A 16,361-nucleotide genomic window follows, 5' to 3' on the forward strand; every position below is an offset into this window, starting at 1 on the left:
GGAGACAATGGAACAAAAATAAGAATTTGGGTATAGCGTAAAACTAGGTAAACTTCCCCATGTTTGGAGGTCAGATTTAATTTTAGACGTTAAAGGCGAGAAATTAGCCGAAAAAAGAGAGTTTAACGTTCTGGTTACATTGATCCCTAGATACTTAAAGCCGGACAGGCTCAATTTAAAAGGTATATCAGACTGTGTGAGCTGTGATGCTGAAGCATTGATAGGATAGCATTCACTTTTAGAGATATTCACTTTATAGCCTGAGAATGATCCAAATCTCTGAAAAGCAGATAAAATTGTTGGTATGGAAAGAACAGGATCTGAGACATACAACAATAAATCATCAGCATAAAGTGATAACTTAAATTCTGTGCCCAATCGTGAAATCCCAGTAAAAATGGATGAGGACCTCAGAAAGATTGACAAGGGCTCTATAGCTAGTGCGAACAATCAGGGAGATAGGGGACACCCCTGTCTGGTGCCACGGGTTAGAGTGAAAAAACTGGATTGGATGCCATTGGTGGAGATACTAGCTTGAGGAGATGTATAAAGGAGACGTAGCCACGAAATGAATACATTTCCCAGCCCAAATTTCCTTAGCACAATAAATAAGTAGTCCCATTCAACCCTGTCGAACCCTTTTTCAGCGTTGAACGAGATCACTACTTCAGGTGTTGTTGTGGTAGTTTTAGAGTAGATAATATTAGTATGGACATTAAAGAATAGCTGCCGCCCCTTAACAAATCCAGTTTGCTCATGTGAAACAATAGTTGGTACAATATTTTCCAGGCGATATGCCAAAGCTTTAGCAAGGATCTTAGCATCTACATTTATTAAGGAGAGAGGTCTGTAAGATTTGGACCCTTAGCTTTTTTTAAGAGGAGACTTATGGAGGCTTGCCTTAAAGTGGGAGGGAGAGTGCCATGTTGCAACGATTCCTTATACAGCATGCAGTAATGGGGACAGTTTATCCTGAAATCTTTTAAAAAATTCAACTGGAAATCCGTCCGGGCCAGGAGCTTTATTACTGTATTTTGCATGTTTCTCATGGCAAGAATGATTTCTTCTACTGTTAATGGTCAGTCAAGTTCTTTAGCATCATCTGAGTTTATCACAGGGAAATTGAGGCTTTCTAGGAACAATTTCATTTCAGTGGTGTCAAGTGGAGATTCAGACTTATATAAAGACGAATAGAATGAGTGAAAAACAGAATTAATGGTGGTGGGATCCCTATGCAATGTGCTCAATCATACGTGAGGCTACGTGGTGACGTAGTTGATGAGCCAGGAGCCGGCTTGCCTTATCACCATGTTCATAATATGTGGAGCATGATCGTAAAAGCAGTCACTCTGCATCACTAGTGGTGATGAGATCAAATACAGTCTGTAAATCAACACATTTAAGTAAACTGGGAAGAGGGGCAAGTAGCGAGTCGTTGGTCCAATTTAGTGATATTAATACTGAGTTCTTGCAATTTGGCTTTACGGGACTTGTTCACATGGGCAGAGTAGGAGATGATTTGTCCTTGTAGGCATGCTTTTAATGATTCCCACAGCATTTTGATTTATAGCGATAAAATCATCAATTTTAGCTGCGATAAATTTATTGAACTTATCATCTGAAAGAAGTAAGGTATTGAACCTCCAAGATGTTGAGTACCGGGGTTGTGAGGAAAACGGAATATCTAAAGAAAGATGGGCATGGTCAGAAATAACAATAGGGTGGTAACTAACAGTCAACACTTTAGGAATTAGTTTAGCATCAATAAAATAATTGTCAATCTGAGAAAAAGACTGATGCATCTGTGAAAAGAGGGAATATTCCTTGGTGTGAGGGTTGTAATATCTCCAAGGATCAATGCAACCATTCTTGGACATGAAATCTGAACGTGACCTCGACATTAATGATGGGGTCAGAGTTCGTGGGTTAGAGCGGTCTAGATTGGGATCAATTACACAATTCATATCCCCTCCAATTATAAGGAGGTTGTTATTCAGTGAGGGAAGACATTCAAAGAGCTTATTCATAAAGTGTGGATCATGAAAACTGGGGGCATATATGTTAACTAATAAAATGGGAACATGGAATAGTGTACTGGTAACAATTAAGTATCTGCCATTTTCGTCTGATATAACTTTAGAAGCTGAAAACGGAACTGACTTACCAATTAAAATAGCAACCCCCCTGGCTTTAGAGTTGAAATTTGAATGAAACACCTCAGAAACCCTGGGACATTTAAGTCTGACCTGATCTTTGGTACGCATGTGGGTTTCCTGCAGAAACACTAGGTCAGCTTTAAGACATTTCAAATGAGCAAATATCCTTGATCTCTTAATTGGACTCCCCATGCCTTTAATATACCAGCTCAAAAATCTCACAGAAGACCCAATATGTGGGATATCAGCAGTACTATCATTAGTGGCCATATGTTAAGTTTTTAGAAAGGAAGAAGAAATAGACTGAATGTGGACCCCCAAGAAGGAGAAAAAAAAGGGTAAAAAAAGAAGAGACAAAAACAGTTGCAGATTGCTGGGCCCTGGCTCGGCGCAATATGTCCACACAGTCCATATGATAGTGTAGATGGGTGATTATGGGGCGAGGGCGCTCTTCGGGTTTCGGCTTCGGCTGGAGAGTACGATGAGTGCGGTCCACGAGAGGCTCCTTCTCGAGCTTAAAAGCCTCTTAGAGCAGAGAGGAAATAGCTGTAGCAGTAGAAGAGGTGGAAAAATCCTCGGGAATTCCCACTAACCGTATGTTATTACGCCGAGATCTCGCCTCCAAATCCTCGCCTCCAAATCCTCGCATTTATTGTCCAGTCTTATCAGATCTGCTGACAGATGCTCCACTTCAGCCTACAATGTAGTAATGTCGTCAGTGCAGGTGGAAAGTGATGTTTCTATTTCACTTACGGTGTCCTTTAGAGTGCGCACATCAGACTGGATGTTTATAATGCTGCCAGATAACTCCGACTTCGCTGCCTGCAGCTCAGTCTTGATGTTTGACAAGTTCTCAGTCAGGGCTGCTTGAAGCTCGGTTTTGAAAATAGCTGCCATCTCGACGGGGAGTGACGAGAGCAGCTCGGCCTTAAAGTTGAAGGGGGGAGTGCCGCCTGTGGCTCCGTCCGGGCAGGAGGGGGAGTCACTATGAAGTGGGGATGTTGTGTGAGAAGCAGGCCGCTATGATTGTATAGGAGGTTTAGCTTTTGGAGGCGTTTTGATCTGCAAAAAGTCGGCGTTAAGGTCAGGTTATGGTGATGGGGAAAACACACATCGAAAAAAGATATAAAAAGTGTGCCTAAAATAGAATTTTTGAAGGTTGTTGCAGGAGCTCAGAGAGACGCGTCCTACTCCATCAGTCGCTACACCGGAAGTTCCAAAAATACTGTTTCCTGTGTATTAGTCACACCAGTTGCATGGCTTGGGGATTTTAATGTCAGTCTGTCGGTACGTCAGTTCATGCAACACATAGATGGATTGTATATTCATTTTCAACATGAGGAAAAAAGTAAAACCTGCACACCTACTCCATACCTTACAAGTTTAACAAAGACAGAGTTTCAGTCCTACTTGGATTTTCGTCAGATCAAAAAAATGAAAAAGTTTTGACCTGATGAAGATCCAAGTAGGAACAAAATGCTATTTTTATTAAACTTGTGTGGCCTGGAGTTACTTTTATCCTCACATACACTGTTTTTTGATAGTCCTGCACCTACGTGATGTATGTATTAGTATTCACTTTCAACTTAATACATTTTGTACAGAAATTTAAAGAGCCCAGAGGATGATTGCTACTGACTTTGGTGATCCACTGACAGTACGTTGGCAGATTTCAGTCAAATATATCAAATCCTTTGTAAAGTAAAGAAGAAATACTCAAGGTGACTAGAGAATTATGACAAAATAATCAGTAGATCAAAAAACATTGTATGCAAGTTGTTAACCAGTTTTTACAGGATTTTGCTGGCTTTTAATGCCTCAGCAGCCAGCGATAGCCATAGCCAGAGGCATTATGTTTTCAGGTTTTCCATTCGTCCCATGCTTGTGAATGTGATATTTCAACACCTCAAGGGAATTTCTTCAAATGTGGCACAAATGTTCAATGGATTCAGCAATGAACTGGTTAGTTTTTGGTGGTCATAGGTCAAAGGTGAAGGCATTGACCTGTAGGGATGGGTATCATTAAGATTTTATCGATACTACTACTTTTATAGATACTCCTTATTGATTAGGTACTTTATCGGTACTCTTAGCGGTTCTTTTTCATTTCTAAATAATTGCTTTTTAGAAAATACATTAATTTGAAAGGAATAAATTCAGAACAGAATAACAATATTTTAAATAAAACAAATTCACAAAGACACTATATAAATAATATTCCTGACATGACACTACTGAGTGAAGTTTAGTGTTTATCAGTCAGTCCTCCTGTCCACCTGTTCTCCAGTCCTCTGTCCTGCTCCCTCTCTGCTGATGTGATTCACTGTGTGCAGGTAACATTAGCGCTGGTAGAGAGAGGAGGGGCGTTTGTCTCAGTCAGCTGCTTAGTTTGAAAGTGTCTGTCCAATTTTAAGATGAGTGTCAGACTATGTTAGTCTACATACAAGCAGCTGTCATTTTAGCTTATAAGTAACAATTTACTATTAGCCGAACTAGCTTGTAAGACATAACGTTAGCGCCTGTGTATGAGAGACTGCAGATGGCACATATTGAATATCGCTGTCTACATGTTTACATGTTCATGCTTGCTGAACACATGTATTGATAAAATACTGGCTTCTTACTGGCGAAGGTTTAATTACAATTATAGTAACAAGCGTAGTTGCTGTTAACTCAAGTAATTTTCGAGTTATCTTCACTTTGCTTCCACCGCGGCAGCTTGGCTGTTCACCGATTATGTTTGTCGTGTAGGTGTGTGCGCGTGTATGTGGGTGTATGTGGATGTGTGTGTATGTGGAGGAGGTCAGCCCCATTCAAGAGCGCAGATGAGGGGCTGCAGGATGATAATGAATTAAACCAAAATGTGTAAAACTACTGATAAAGAACCAATACTGTCAGAGCTTATCATTACTACAGTCTTTGATCATTTAGCCCTGGGCTGATTTAGTATCAGGTTTCAGTACCATCTCTACTGACCTGTTGTCTGTGTTACTGTAACTGCTTTATAACTCAGAGCCATTCTGTATCATTTACAGCTGATTATGGGATGGTATTATAACATCCTGTGTGGTGACTACAGACTCCTTCCTCTGAAAATGTTTCATTTTAATTTCTTTTCTCTCTGCCTTTCTTGGTGTGGCTTCAAGAGTTAGTTCTGAAGTAAATGACTAAACCTGTCCATGTTTTAATTTTTAGGTTCATTCTTTGTCTCTTGTATTGAACAAGAAAGTCAACGAGCTTGCCAGAGCCAGCGTGTCAAAATTATCTGCTCACCTGGAAATGTTGGGTGTGTTACAAAAACTTCAAATTCACCATGCTTAGGAAACAGCAACGCTCACACACACAACATACAGTATTTTTTTTTATGTAAATAGGAAAATTCCTAAAAATAATTTGATGTTTAATGCTCTCACATTACGTCTTATAATTTAGATGGCGACCTGGCATTACAAGGCAGTTTGGGAAGTTTGTCCCTGAGTGACCTTACCCCACATGGTGACCTCTACCGGGAGCGCTTCACCACACGAGGAGGGGAGGCACTTATTTTCAACATCCATAAGTATGTATTACAGACATTTCAGCAGAGGATTATTCTGCTCTAAACTGAAGAACTGGGAAGAATCTGTCTTTCTTGTAGTCACCTTTGTATCCTGGTCCATTCAGGTACGGCCAACCTGATCCATACCTGGAGCGGGAATGTGACATCAAGGTGTCTTTGCAGATGGCCTCAGTGCAGTACGTCCACACCCAGCGCTTCCAGGCCGAGGTGGTGGCCTTCATCCAACATTTCACCCAGCTACAGGATGTCCTTGGCAGACAGAGGGCTGCAATGGAGGGCCAGGCTGTGAGTACTGCCTGTCCAGAGTCACATACTGTAATCTAAATAAGTTTGCCCCAAGATCATTCTTATAGATTACACTATAATAGTACTTAATTCAGATAGCAGACATACAGGCAGTGTTAATTTCGTTGACGAAAACCATGGCAAAAATGTTCATTGACTGTTTTTCCATGACGCAAATGAGATGACAAGCTAAAAATAGATCTTGATATTAACTAAGATGAAACCTGTATTTCATATTCATTATTTAGTCTGCACAAGGATGTTTCGCTAGCCTGCAAAAACACTCACACTGGAGCAGCATCAGCCATTAGTGTGAATTGCGAGCTTTAATTCAGCAGTAAATAATCAGTCGTGTGTGTGTCTGACTGTGGATGGTGGAGCTGTTGAATGGATTCAACAGTTGTTGGATGGAGTTTGTTAGTAGCAGTAGTCGCTGTTAGCAGTTAGGTCCGCTTGTTAGCTGCTGAACAGCAGTGGAGCAAGCAGCCACCGGCCGCTGGACTCAACAGCTGATCCCCACAGGTCTCCACTTAGCCTGGACTGGAGAAGGTTTATGGGTTTGTAACACAGTGTACTTAGCCACCATTGAATATGGAGTGAGCTAAGATCTCTTATGATATTTGGGCCTATCTCCTCTAGGTTTCAACTCAGGAGCAAATGACACACAGCTAAGTAGAGGTTAAAGCACACAACTTGATTTATTACAAAAGAGGAAACAACCTTTTACCCAAATTTGTCCTTACAGCTACAGCAGCTACAGATGCTGTTTTCTCAGTCCTTGTTCGTCAGTCTGTGAAATAGTTCAGTCTTCCACAGTTCTTTTCAGTTATCCTTAGTTCAAGTGTGTGGCCAATCCTGGTTCATGTCTTCTCAGAAATAGTCTTAGACTCAAAAAAACAACAACAACAAAAAAAAAACCCTGCACACAACAGGGGAAATACATCTTGTTACTATTGTACAACAGTTTTGTTGTCAATAGTAACCATCTTTCTTCCTACTCTGTCTTCATCAGTGACTTAACTCAAATGATTGATTACTTAAATCCGCTGTGTTTAAGTACAACACAGAGAAAAGCAGTTTGTACATTAACCCATATGAATTTAAATGCATTCACATCTTGCACAAACTAATAATCTCCTCTGACCAGTGGTCACAGCAACAAATTTCTCACTAAAATGGCAGAAACCCGCCGCAACATTACACCAGTGAGAAAACAATGGCATCTGCGGCGTTAATGTTACTCAAAGATCGCACATGCTCACATCTTTCTCTATGAAACAACATACAATAAAACTAAGGAAAAACAAATAAATAAAAAAATTTGCTTGGGTTCGGTCCACTAGACTTGCTGCTGTGTTGTGCTATAGGGATGTCCCGATCCGATATTCGGATCGGTATCGGCTGCCGATATTAGCAAAAAACGTTCATCGGCATCGGATCGGACTGCATGGAAAAATGCCGATCCAAGAACTCCGATCCAGTTTTTCCACAGAGTCTGATCCAGGTTTTCCGGCCAGCCCAGTGCTCTGCGATTCAAGCAGTCCATTCCAGTGAACTGCTCCAGCTCTTACTATTAATCCACCAGGCCAGCATGCAGACGGCAGACACACACGGAGGGTAGGAAGAGTAGCGGTCAATTTAGTTAACTGACTATTTGTTTTCTGCTCTGGTTTTTTGAGAGTGATATTTTTATTTAGTTTACACTCTTACTGTTTAAGTAAAGAGCACTGATGGCATTGTTTTGGGCACAATTAGTGAAATTGGAGCCATGGATGGACTATTGCTTGTTTAAACAGTTGTACAATATTGTGTGTGTTTTTTTTGTCCCCTCTGTTGGTCCCAGGAAACAGCAGCACCAGGCTTGCACTGACACTACTAAAATAACTGAAAAGGAAAGGCTGCATTGTTTGTTAAATGTCAACAATGTCTTGTGGTGTTAATCTATTTTTTATTTATTAGGGAGCCAAAGCACAAGTGTGTGGAGTCTTGCTGCTATTTTAATTTCAATGTTAGACATTTTAAAGATTTCTTGTGTTGATTCATTTTCTATTTATTAAGGGGCCAAAGCAGCCAAAGCAAACCAGCTATATCTTTTATTTAATGTTAATGTTCAAGTTTAAAGTTTGTTTATTTAACCCTGTTAACAATAAACAGGTCAGTTTCTCATACCAACTGTTGTGGATCATTCTAACTAACCTGATTAAGTAGTTGTTCTTGTTAGAGTAATATTGCTTGATCAAACCTTTTCTAACATGACTGACACCAAAATAAGTGAATATGTATAATATGTGCTTGGATCGGATTGGTATCGATATCGGCCAAAACTCAAGGCTGTAATATCGGTATCGGATCGGAAGTGAAAAAGCTGGATCGGGACATCCCTATTGTGCTATGGGCTATTCAAGTGCTGGAATTTGTTATTTACGTGCCAACGTCTGAACACAACACAGGCTCCACTCCATTGAATGTGTGATGTCTAAATGGTCTTTGATGCTTTTAGGTTGTAGAAAGTCCTCTTTACAAGTACATGTTATTAAGTGTGAAGGGTTTGTTTTGTGCATTGAAAAAACAAAATGCTGTGCAATGGTTCAACCAGACTGATGACTGAAAGAGACAAAGAGCAACAGTTGAATATGAATAGAGGAAATCAGCAATCATTGGTAAAAGAGACTGGAATCTTGGTGTGTCCAAACTAATATGACAGCTTTATTGATAGTTTAATGGTTTAGACAGGTGATAGGAGGCAAGGTCAGAACAATGTCACATTTGGGGGTTGGGGGCCGCCGATAGCTACACCTGGAGAGAGAGCTAGGGAGGCCTTTGAGCTGAACGGGCATACCATGAGGAAGACGCCGGAGGCCAGACATTCTGAAGACAAAAAGAGACTGAGAAAACGTTTGACATGCCACCACAAATTATCCATGTAAATACACCTTTACTCTGAACAACCACAAAAAATAGCAAGCTGGCTGACTGGTTTGATGGAACTGCACCAAAGGGGTGACCTGCAGAGTCATCTGGTCCAAGCGAGCTTGTCGTGAGGAGCAAGAGCGGTGGCCTGGCAATGAGTCAACCACACTCAACCCCCAGATAGGAAAGGTCACTGTCACCCAGGGAAGTCCAGGTACATTTCTCACATACACATAGAAAGAGGCACAAAGTTACGGACTTGCTACCCTTAGCTAATGAGGTTTCACAAGCCTGGTTTAGCATAGAAGGGTAACACAAACACTTAAGCAGTTACATATATTGTCCAGCTATATTTTCTATGGCAGAATAATATTTATCTGCTGCTTCCTGCTCAACCTACTGCCTACACTGAATTTACTCCTACTCTTTATCTACTTTGTCTGTTCTCTGTTCTCCTTCCCTTGTTCCTTTGCTCCCCTCCAAAACATGTCCTCCTCTTCTCTGCTCCCTGTGTCCTCTGTCTTTCTGCAGGTCCGGGATCATCCTCAGCGGGCTTCCAGGGTTCTACTGAATATTGAGGCCGGCGCCCCAGTTATTCTCATCCCAGAGAACTCGCGCTCTCCAAGGGTAATTGTGGCCAACCTTGGACAGCTGAGGGTGCAGAACTGCTTCTTGCCAGCTGGGGCTCATGGGACGTTTTCCCTACGAGACAAGGTAGAGAAACTCACCATGGCACATGCCTTTTTCCCTTCTCTGGTGAGTCACGTTGCCTGTTCATCCAGCCGTGCAGTCACCCTGGCCGTCCTTTCACTTCTTTTTCTTTAACTATTTTCACTGTATTCATTTATGCATTGAATGATATTATCCAAGTTTACAAATTCAGGATTACTTAATGCCATTTGTTTTTGATACTACCAATATACCACACACCAGGCTCTCTGAAGGGCAATTGAGACGCTGCACTGATAATTTCTCATCATCTTATTTTGGTTACTGGCCTTATATTCTGAATATGATCTGAGATGCTGAGTGAATACAGCCGTGCCTGATAGAAGCTTGCTTCCATAACTAAACTTTGTTAATGTTGGCGGTTGTCGTTGGTTTTGTGTAACCACTAATTTGTTTAATATAATGTTTTTTAAGACACAGTCCAACATGTTGGGTATTATGCTTGTTAGCTATCTTACGTAGCAACAGATGAGAAGATTTAGTTTAAGTTCAGGGGCCATTATTCAAACATGGCTTAACTACTCCAGGTTTATGCAATGTTAACCAGCCAAAGCAAACCTTTTAATTCTCATTTGAAGTGGCTAAGTTATGCTCTTAACTTCCATTTCAACTGAAATAATCTTGTAAATTCCTGTTAGCTACCCAAATGAACCTGTTAATTTTCATCCAGCTACCTTGACTCTCTGAACACAGTAAAAGGATGAAGGATTTGTTAATCTTGGATGACAAGTCAGTAGGTTTACATGACATTAGAGAAAATTGATTTATTGCATTGGTCTGACTAAAACCAGACTTTAAAAATACATGTAAACATGTTGGTGCCACTGAAATCATATGGATTTTCTCAAAGTTAGAGTAACACACCCAGATAATGTGATTGGGAGTTGAATTCCTCCTGCATGTATACAGTGAATCAGACTCAAATTGGCCTAGGCGCTCTGCGCATGCTTCACAGTCTCTGTCCCAGACTTTGACCCAGAAGTTGAATAGCATTAAATGTGTAACAGAAGAAGAAAAAGCCAGTAACAACATGGCGAAAGAGCCATGCATTTTTGGATGGATGAGGAGATACGGTTCATGCTGTGTCAGCTGAAAGATTTTAATATTTTGAAATACATGGATGGGAGGCTAAACATGGCATGCTGATTCTTTGGTCTGTGACGTAATGGGTCAACTGTACAAAGGTCTTATACTAACTTTTTGGGGAGTTTTTCCTTATCCGCTGTGAGGGTCTTAAGGACAGAGGGATGTCGTATGCTGTAAAGCCCTGTGAGGCAAATTGTGATTTGTGATATTGGGCTTTATAAATAAAATTGATTGATTGATTGATTAACAAGCTGAATGAGGGCATATCACCACCTATTGTAGAGGAGTCAGACATACTTCAGTCAACAAATCAATTCCCCTCCCATGCATTTATACTGGAACAAGGACAGTAGTCCAATTAAATCAGTCAATCAATCAATTTTATTTGTAAAGCCCAATTTTACAAATCACAATTTGTCAAAGAGGGTTTTACAGCATACATAATTTCTCTGTCCTTTTGACCCTCACAGCAGATAAGAAAAAAATCCCCCCAAAAACCCCTTTAACGGGGGAAAAAAATGTTAGAAACCTCAGGAAGAGCAACTGAGGAGGGATCCCTCTTCCAGGACGGACGGATGTGCAATAGATGTCGTACAGAGCACATCAACATAATACATTTACAGTATTCCATATGACAAAATGAGACAGAAAGAGAGACAAAGAGAGAGAGAGAAATTGAGACAGAGAGAGATACAGGACAGACAGTCATGACAGTAGCTTACAACATTAATTTAAGTAATAACATCATTATAATAATTATGGCTATTGTGGTACAATATGTTGTAAGTATATATTAATATACGATAGTAGCTGTATGTGACAATAATAATCATATGTGTATAATAGCAGTAGCAGTATGACTAACGATAACAGCAGCAGCAGGAGGCATCAGGCAGGACCACAGCAGCAGCACAACCACGTCACACGATCCAGGCACAGCTGCAATACGAGTTAACCTGCTAGACAGTGGAGCACAAAGGCTCCGGAGAAGAAGCCAAGTTAATGACATGCAGTAGAGCCGAGTTAGTGACATGCAGTAATAGGACATGAATGTTAGCAAATGAATGAACTAGTCGAGCTATAACTGTAGCTCCACTTATTTGTACATGTAAACGTACTGAGTATCTTGATTAGCAGTGCACTTTTATATTATTTCATATTATTTTATAAGGAAATATGAGTAGAAAGTCGAAACCAAGTTCAGCAACATCACATCAGTGCTGATGTGTGATCATATGTTTGTAGTAATGAAAGGCTAGCACAGCACTGTGGCTGCAGGCAACAAGTTTTACTAGAGCTGCAGTTATTAATTCAAAGCTGAGGAACCACCTAAATATATTAATATGAAATGAAACATGACTAAATATGGAATTTAGATATTGTTTATATAAAAAGTCTTGAAAAAAAAATTAAGTTTCAATCTTGTTTAAATAATTAACCTCTAATGTATTAATCTGATTCAAATTGTTTTAAATTTAACTAAAATAAATTGTTTGAATTCAGATGTGTACAGTTTATACGTATATTGCAACAGTTCATGCATTTTAGTGTTTAGTGACAAACCCCTACCCTAGCTCTTCTTAAATCTCAGTTTAACACTTGGATGCATCAGCAGGTCTCACAGTTTGCAACTCAAACACAGTCCAGTAAGCGACCTACACAAGTGATGTGAAAACTTGAAACCTACACTGAGAATGGAGTGTTCAGTGAAGGAGGATACATCTTGTGTCCAACAGTTTAACTTTTAAACCAAACAATATTTGCAGCAGTGGTGGTCCTAGCATATTTGGTGCCCTAGACGAGCCTCCCCCAGCGCTACCCCCCCAAAAAAACATTCATTTGCTGCAGCTCAAGAGTCAAAGTACTGCATATTTATTACCAAAATGCAAATAAACAACCAAGCTAACAATAAAAAAAAGATTAAAATATGTGCTAATTTGTTTTCAATAACATGTTGTACATGTTATAATAATCATATAAATCAACAAACAATTAGAAAAAAAATACAAATTAACTTCAGGAGATAACAATAATAAAATATATATGACATTGTAAAATAATAATAAATTAAAAAAAAATAACTTTATAATTGAATTGGTGTTTCTTTTGTTTCGTGTTATTTTTTCTTCTTTTGTGCCAAGGAAACCCAGAAATCTACACCATGAAAAATAAAGGAACAGTCATAAAGTCATTCAGCCCTTCATTACTGCCATTACACATTTATGAAACAACCTTTAACATAACTTTCTTTCACATGAAAAACAGCTTTAAAAAAAAGGCAAAAAGCCTTTTTACTATATATGATACATCATAATTCTCTCTCTAATATCTATTTTGTAGTGCTATGAAAACATCAACACATTGCTCCTTCAAATAGCTGGATTTATTCAAGTTTCTCACCAAAAGCTACATTTTACAAGAGTACACTGAACACATCACGGGGACGTTAAAATTTACCTTTGCCTAATGCTCATTTTTACTGAATAGTATGGAGGATTTTTGCTATCTTTATTCAAGAGAGTGGTATATCAAGAGATGAGAGCATTATTTATTGATTTCACATTCAGATTTTGGAATATTGTCACTCAAAACCCTGCCCTCGCACTTAAATACCCTCTGCTTGAGTTTAGATCTACTCTGTTTCTGCTCAAACTGTGTGCTCGCACTCAGATACAATGTTGCTTGCACAGATTTCCTGCTTCAGCTTCAGCTCTTCTGCTCGCTCTCAAGCTGCTTCTGTTTGCTCGTGGAATTTCTGCTCTCAGATTTCTGCCTTAGACTTGGATTTTTTTGCTCCCTGTCAAAATCCCCCAACCAATAAAATGATCCCTGCCTCCTTGTGGGTACTCTTTAACCGGGTTCATCCACTCCACATGTGCGCCCGTATTTTTTACCAGGGTTCAATGCTAAGGTTTTTTTTCACTTGCCCAGTCGGGCAAGTTGGTCAGAGATCTACTTGCCCGAAGTCAGTTTTTACTTGCCCTATAAAAATTGTTTAATTTAAGCGGCTATCAAATAACAAAGACTGCAGTTATTTTTATGTTATGTAATCTTTATTCACACTGTATTTATTAATTAAAACAACATATGTCATGTATTGTAGCTTAATTCCTACACAAATATGACAGTGTCAGGGCTTAAAGTGAAAAATTTGTCAATCATTCTCCGTCTATAATTTTGGGCCCTACTTGAGCCATGCCCACCTCTATTTATTTTTCACCCCTCTCTCCAGTTCTGCTGTATTAACACCAGGTTTAATATATTTTGCTTCCATCTCTCTGCCCTGCTCTACTCTACTTCAGTGCTACTTAGCTCTCTCTCTACTCTACCAGTAGACTACCACATCTACCTGTTGCACAAAACGCACACAGCAGTGTTTCCCCTAGGATGGAGTTGTAGCAGCAGAGGTGAAGCACACGCATGAAAAATAATTTTCACATGCGTGAAACTTTTTTGTATGCTTGCAAAGCACAGCCTGCTGGGATGTTTCTGTGTATCTACTGGCACCAGAAGGGCTCTTTAGGACTAAGTACATACAGTACATTTGTGCACAGTAATGAGCAGGTGAAATGTCTGTCTAGCTTACATATGAGGTGTCTCAAGATTTAGGAAAATAAAATTTTATTGAGTATAATAAAGTAAAAAGTCACTTGACATGCTGCTGTTTTGTGCTATGACCTATTTAAGTGTTGGAAGTTGTTATTTACGTGACAACGCCTGAACGCAACACAAGCTCTGCATGAGTGCTGTGCTGCGCTGCTGTGTGAGCAGCGTGTTTGTCTGTGCGTAATGTGCAGTCTGTCGATGGTTATTTACACAGTGTCCATAACAATAATTTTGTCAGCTGACAAACTGCACCGGGCTCGGGGTCAGGTTTGGTCATGAAAATGTGGCTCTAGCGTGCTCACCTGTGTGTGTGGCGGAACTCCGCCGTGCGCGATACAGAGAGCAGAGGAGAATTGTTAACGCGTAACCATGTAGAGACAGAAATGACACGATGACATAAGCGTCCGTCGCACAAAATAATGTCAATGGGGGCTGTGGGCAGGACATTGTTACACAGCTGTGCCTGTGACTTCAGGCAGAGAGACCGCTGCGTCAGAGCCGAAGGAGCACGTTTTAAAATACATTTATTTTATCAATTAGTTATTAACTTTTACTATTTTTAGCAACTTGCCCGATCGGGCAAGTGAGTTGTTAGTTTACATGCCCGACCTTGAGTTTTACTTGCCCCGGGCAATCGGGCAATCCTTATTGTTGAGCCCTGTTTACTATAATAGCTGCATAATATATATATATATATATATATATATATATATATATATATATATACTGTATATGTGTGTGTATACAGTATCTCACATAAGTGAGTACACCCCTCCCATTTTTGCAAATACTTCATTATATCTTGTCATGGGACAACACTATAGAAATGACACTTTGATACAACTTAAAGTAGATGTCATCTTCTAGGTGTGTTTTGGGTCATTATCATGTTGGAAAACTGCATTGCGGCTCAGTTTCTGAAGAGGGGCGATTATGCTCTGCTTGGAATTCATGTTTCCTTAAATGAACCGAGCTCCCCAGAGCCGGCAGCACTCATGCAGCCCCAAACCATGATGCTGCCACCACTATACTTGACTGTAGACAAGGGACAGTTGTCTTGGTGCTCTTCACCAAGGTGCCAGTAGTGGTGGCAGCATCATGGTTTGGGGCTGCATGAGTGCTGCCGACTCTGGGGAGCTCGGCTCATTTAGGGAAACATGAATTCCAAGCAGAGCATGATCGCCCCTCTTCAGAAACTGAGCTGCAAGTTTTCATTATCAAGTTTTCCAACATGATAATGACCCAAAACACACCTAGTAGATGACATCTGCCTTGCTGAGGAAGCTGAAGGTGAAGGTGATGGACTGGCCAAGTATGTATCCAGCCCTAAACTCACCTGTGCACCTGTGGGCCATCCTCAAGCTGAAGGTGGAGGAGCACAAGGTGTCTTCACATCCATCTGCTCCATGATGTCATCATGGAGGAGTGGGAGAGGATTTCTGAAGCATCCTGTGAGCTCTGGTGAATTCCATGCCCAAAAGGGTTAAGGCAGTGCTAGATAATAATGGTTGGCACACAAAATATTGACACTTTAGGCACAATTTGGACATGTTCACTGTGGGGTGTACTCACTTATGTTGCCAGCTGTTTAGATGTTGATGGCTGTGTTTTAAGTAATTTTCAGAGAAAGGTAAATCTATGCTACTATACAAGCTGTACACTGACTACTTTAAGTTATATCATGAGGTCCTATATATATATATATATATATATATATATGTATATATATATATATATACATACACACACACACACACAAAAATCAATGTGCAAGCAACATTGTATCTGAGTGCGAGCACACAGTTTGAGCAGAAACAGAGTAGATCAGAGATGTGGAGGTTGGTACTGGAGAGTTGGTGGGTTGGAGAGTAAAAATAGTAATAGTATAAGTAAATTATAGTAAAAAAAAAAAAAATGACATTTTGATTTTTTATCTTCCCCCATTTGTGGTGTGTCCTATGGATGACAGCACCCTTAACGTTCGCCTATACTGCCTATGCCAGGGGCCAGCACCAGTTTGCAGGATCTTT

At 40.1% G+C, this 16,361-nt stretch overlaps 1 protein-coding gene across 7 annotated transcripts in view; it reads left to right on the top strand.

The window, feature by feature from the left end:
* The window catches only part of vps13d (vacuolar protein sorting 13 homolog D), a 268,286-nt gene that overhangs the window by 117,946 nt on the left and 133,979 nt on the right, over window positions 1–16,361 (top strand). For all 7 annotated transcript variants that reach the window (XM_033628067.2, XM_078170383.1, XM_078170380.1 and 4 more), the window contains 4 exons: window positions 5,352–5,442; window positions 5,589–5,715; window positions 5,820–6,000; window positions 9,442–9,624. In XM_033628067.2, coding sequence (XP_033483958.1) covers window positions 5,352–5,442; window positions 5,589–5,715; window positions 5,820–6,000; window positions 9,442–9,624 — 582 coding nt within the window. The remainder of the gene's footprint in view (window positions 1–5,351; window positions 5,443–5,588; window positions 5,716–5,819; window positions 6,001–9,441; window positions 9,625–16,361) is intronic.

This window comes from Epinephelus lanceolatus, chromosome 8 (assembly GCF_041903045.1).
Source record: "Epinephelus lanceolatus isolate andai-2023 chromosome 8, ASM4190304v1, whole genome shotgun sequence".
NCBI classification, from domain to species: domain Eukaryota; kingdom Metazoa; phylum Chordata; class Actinopteri; order Perciformes; family Serranidae; genus Epinephelus; species Epinephelus lanceolatus.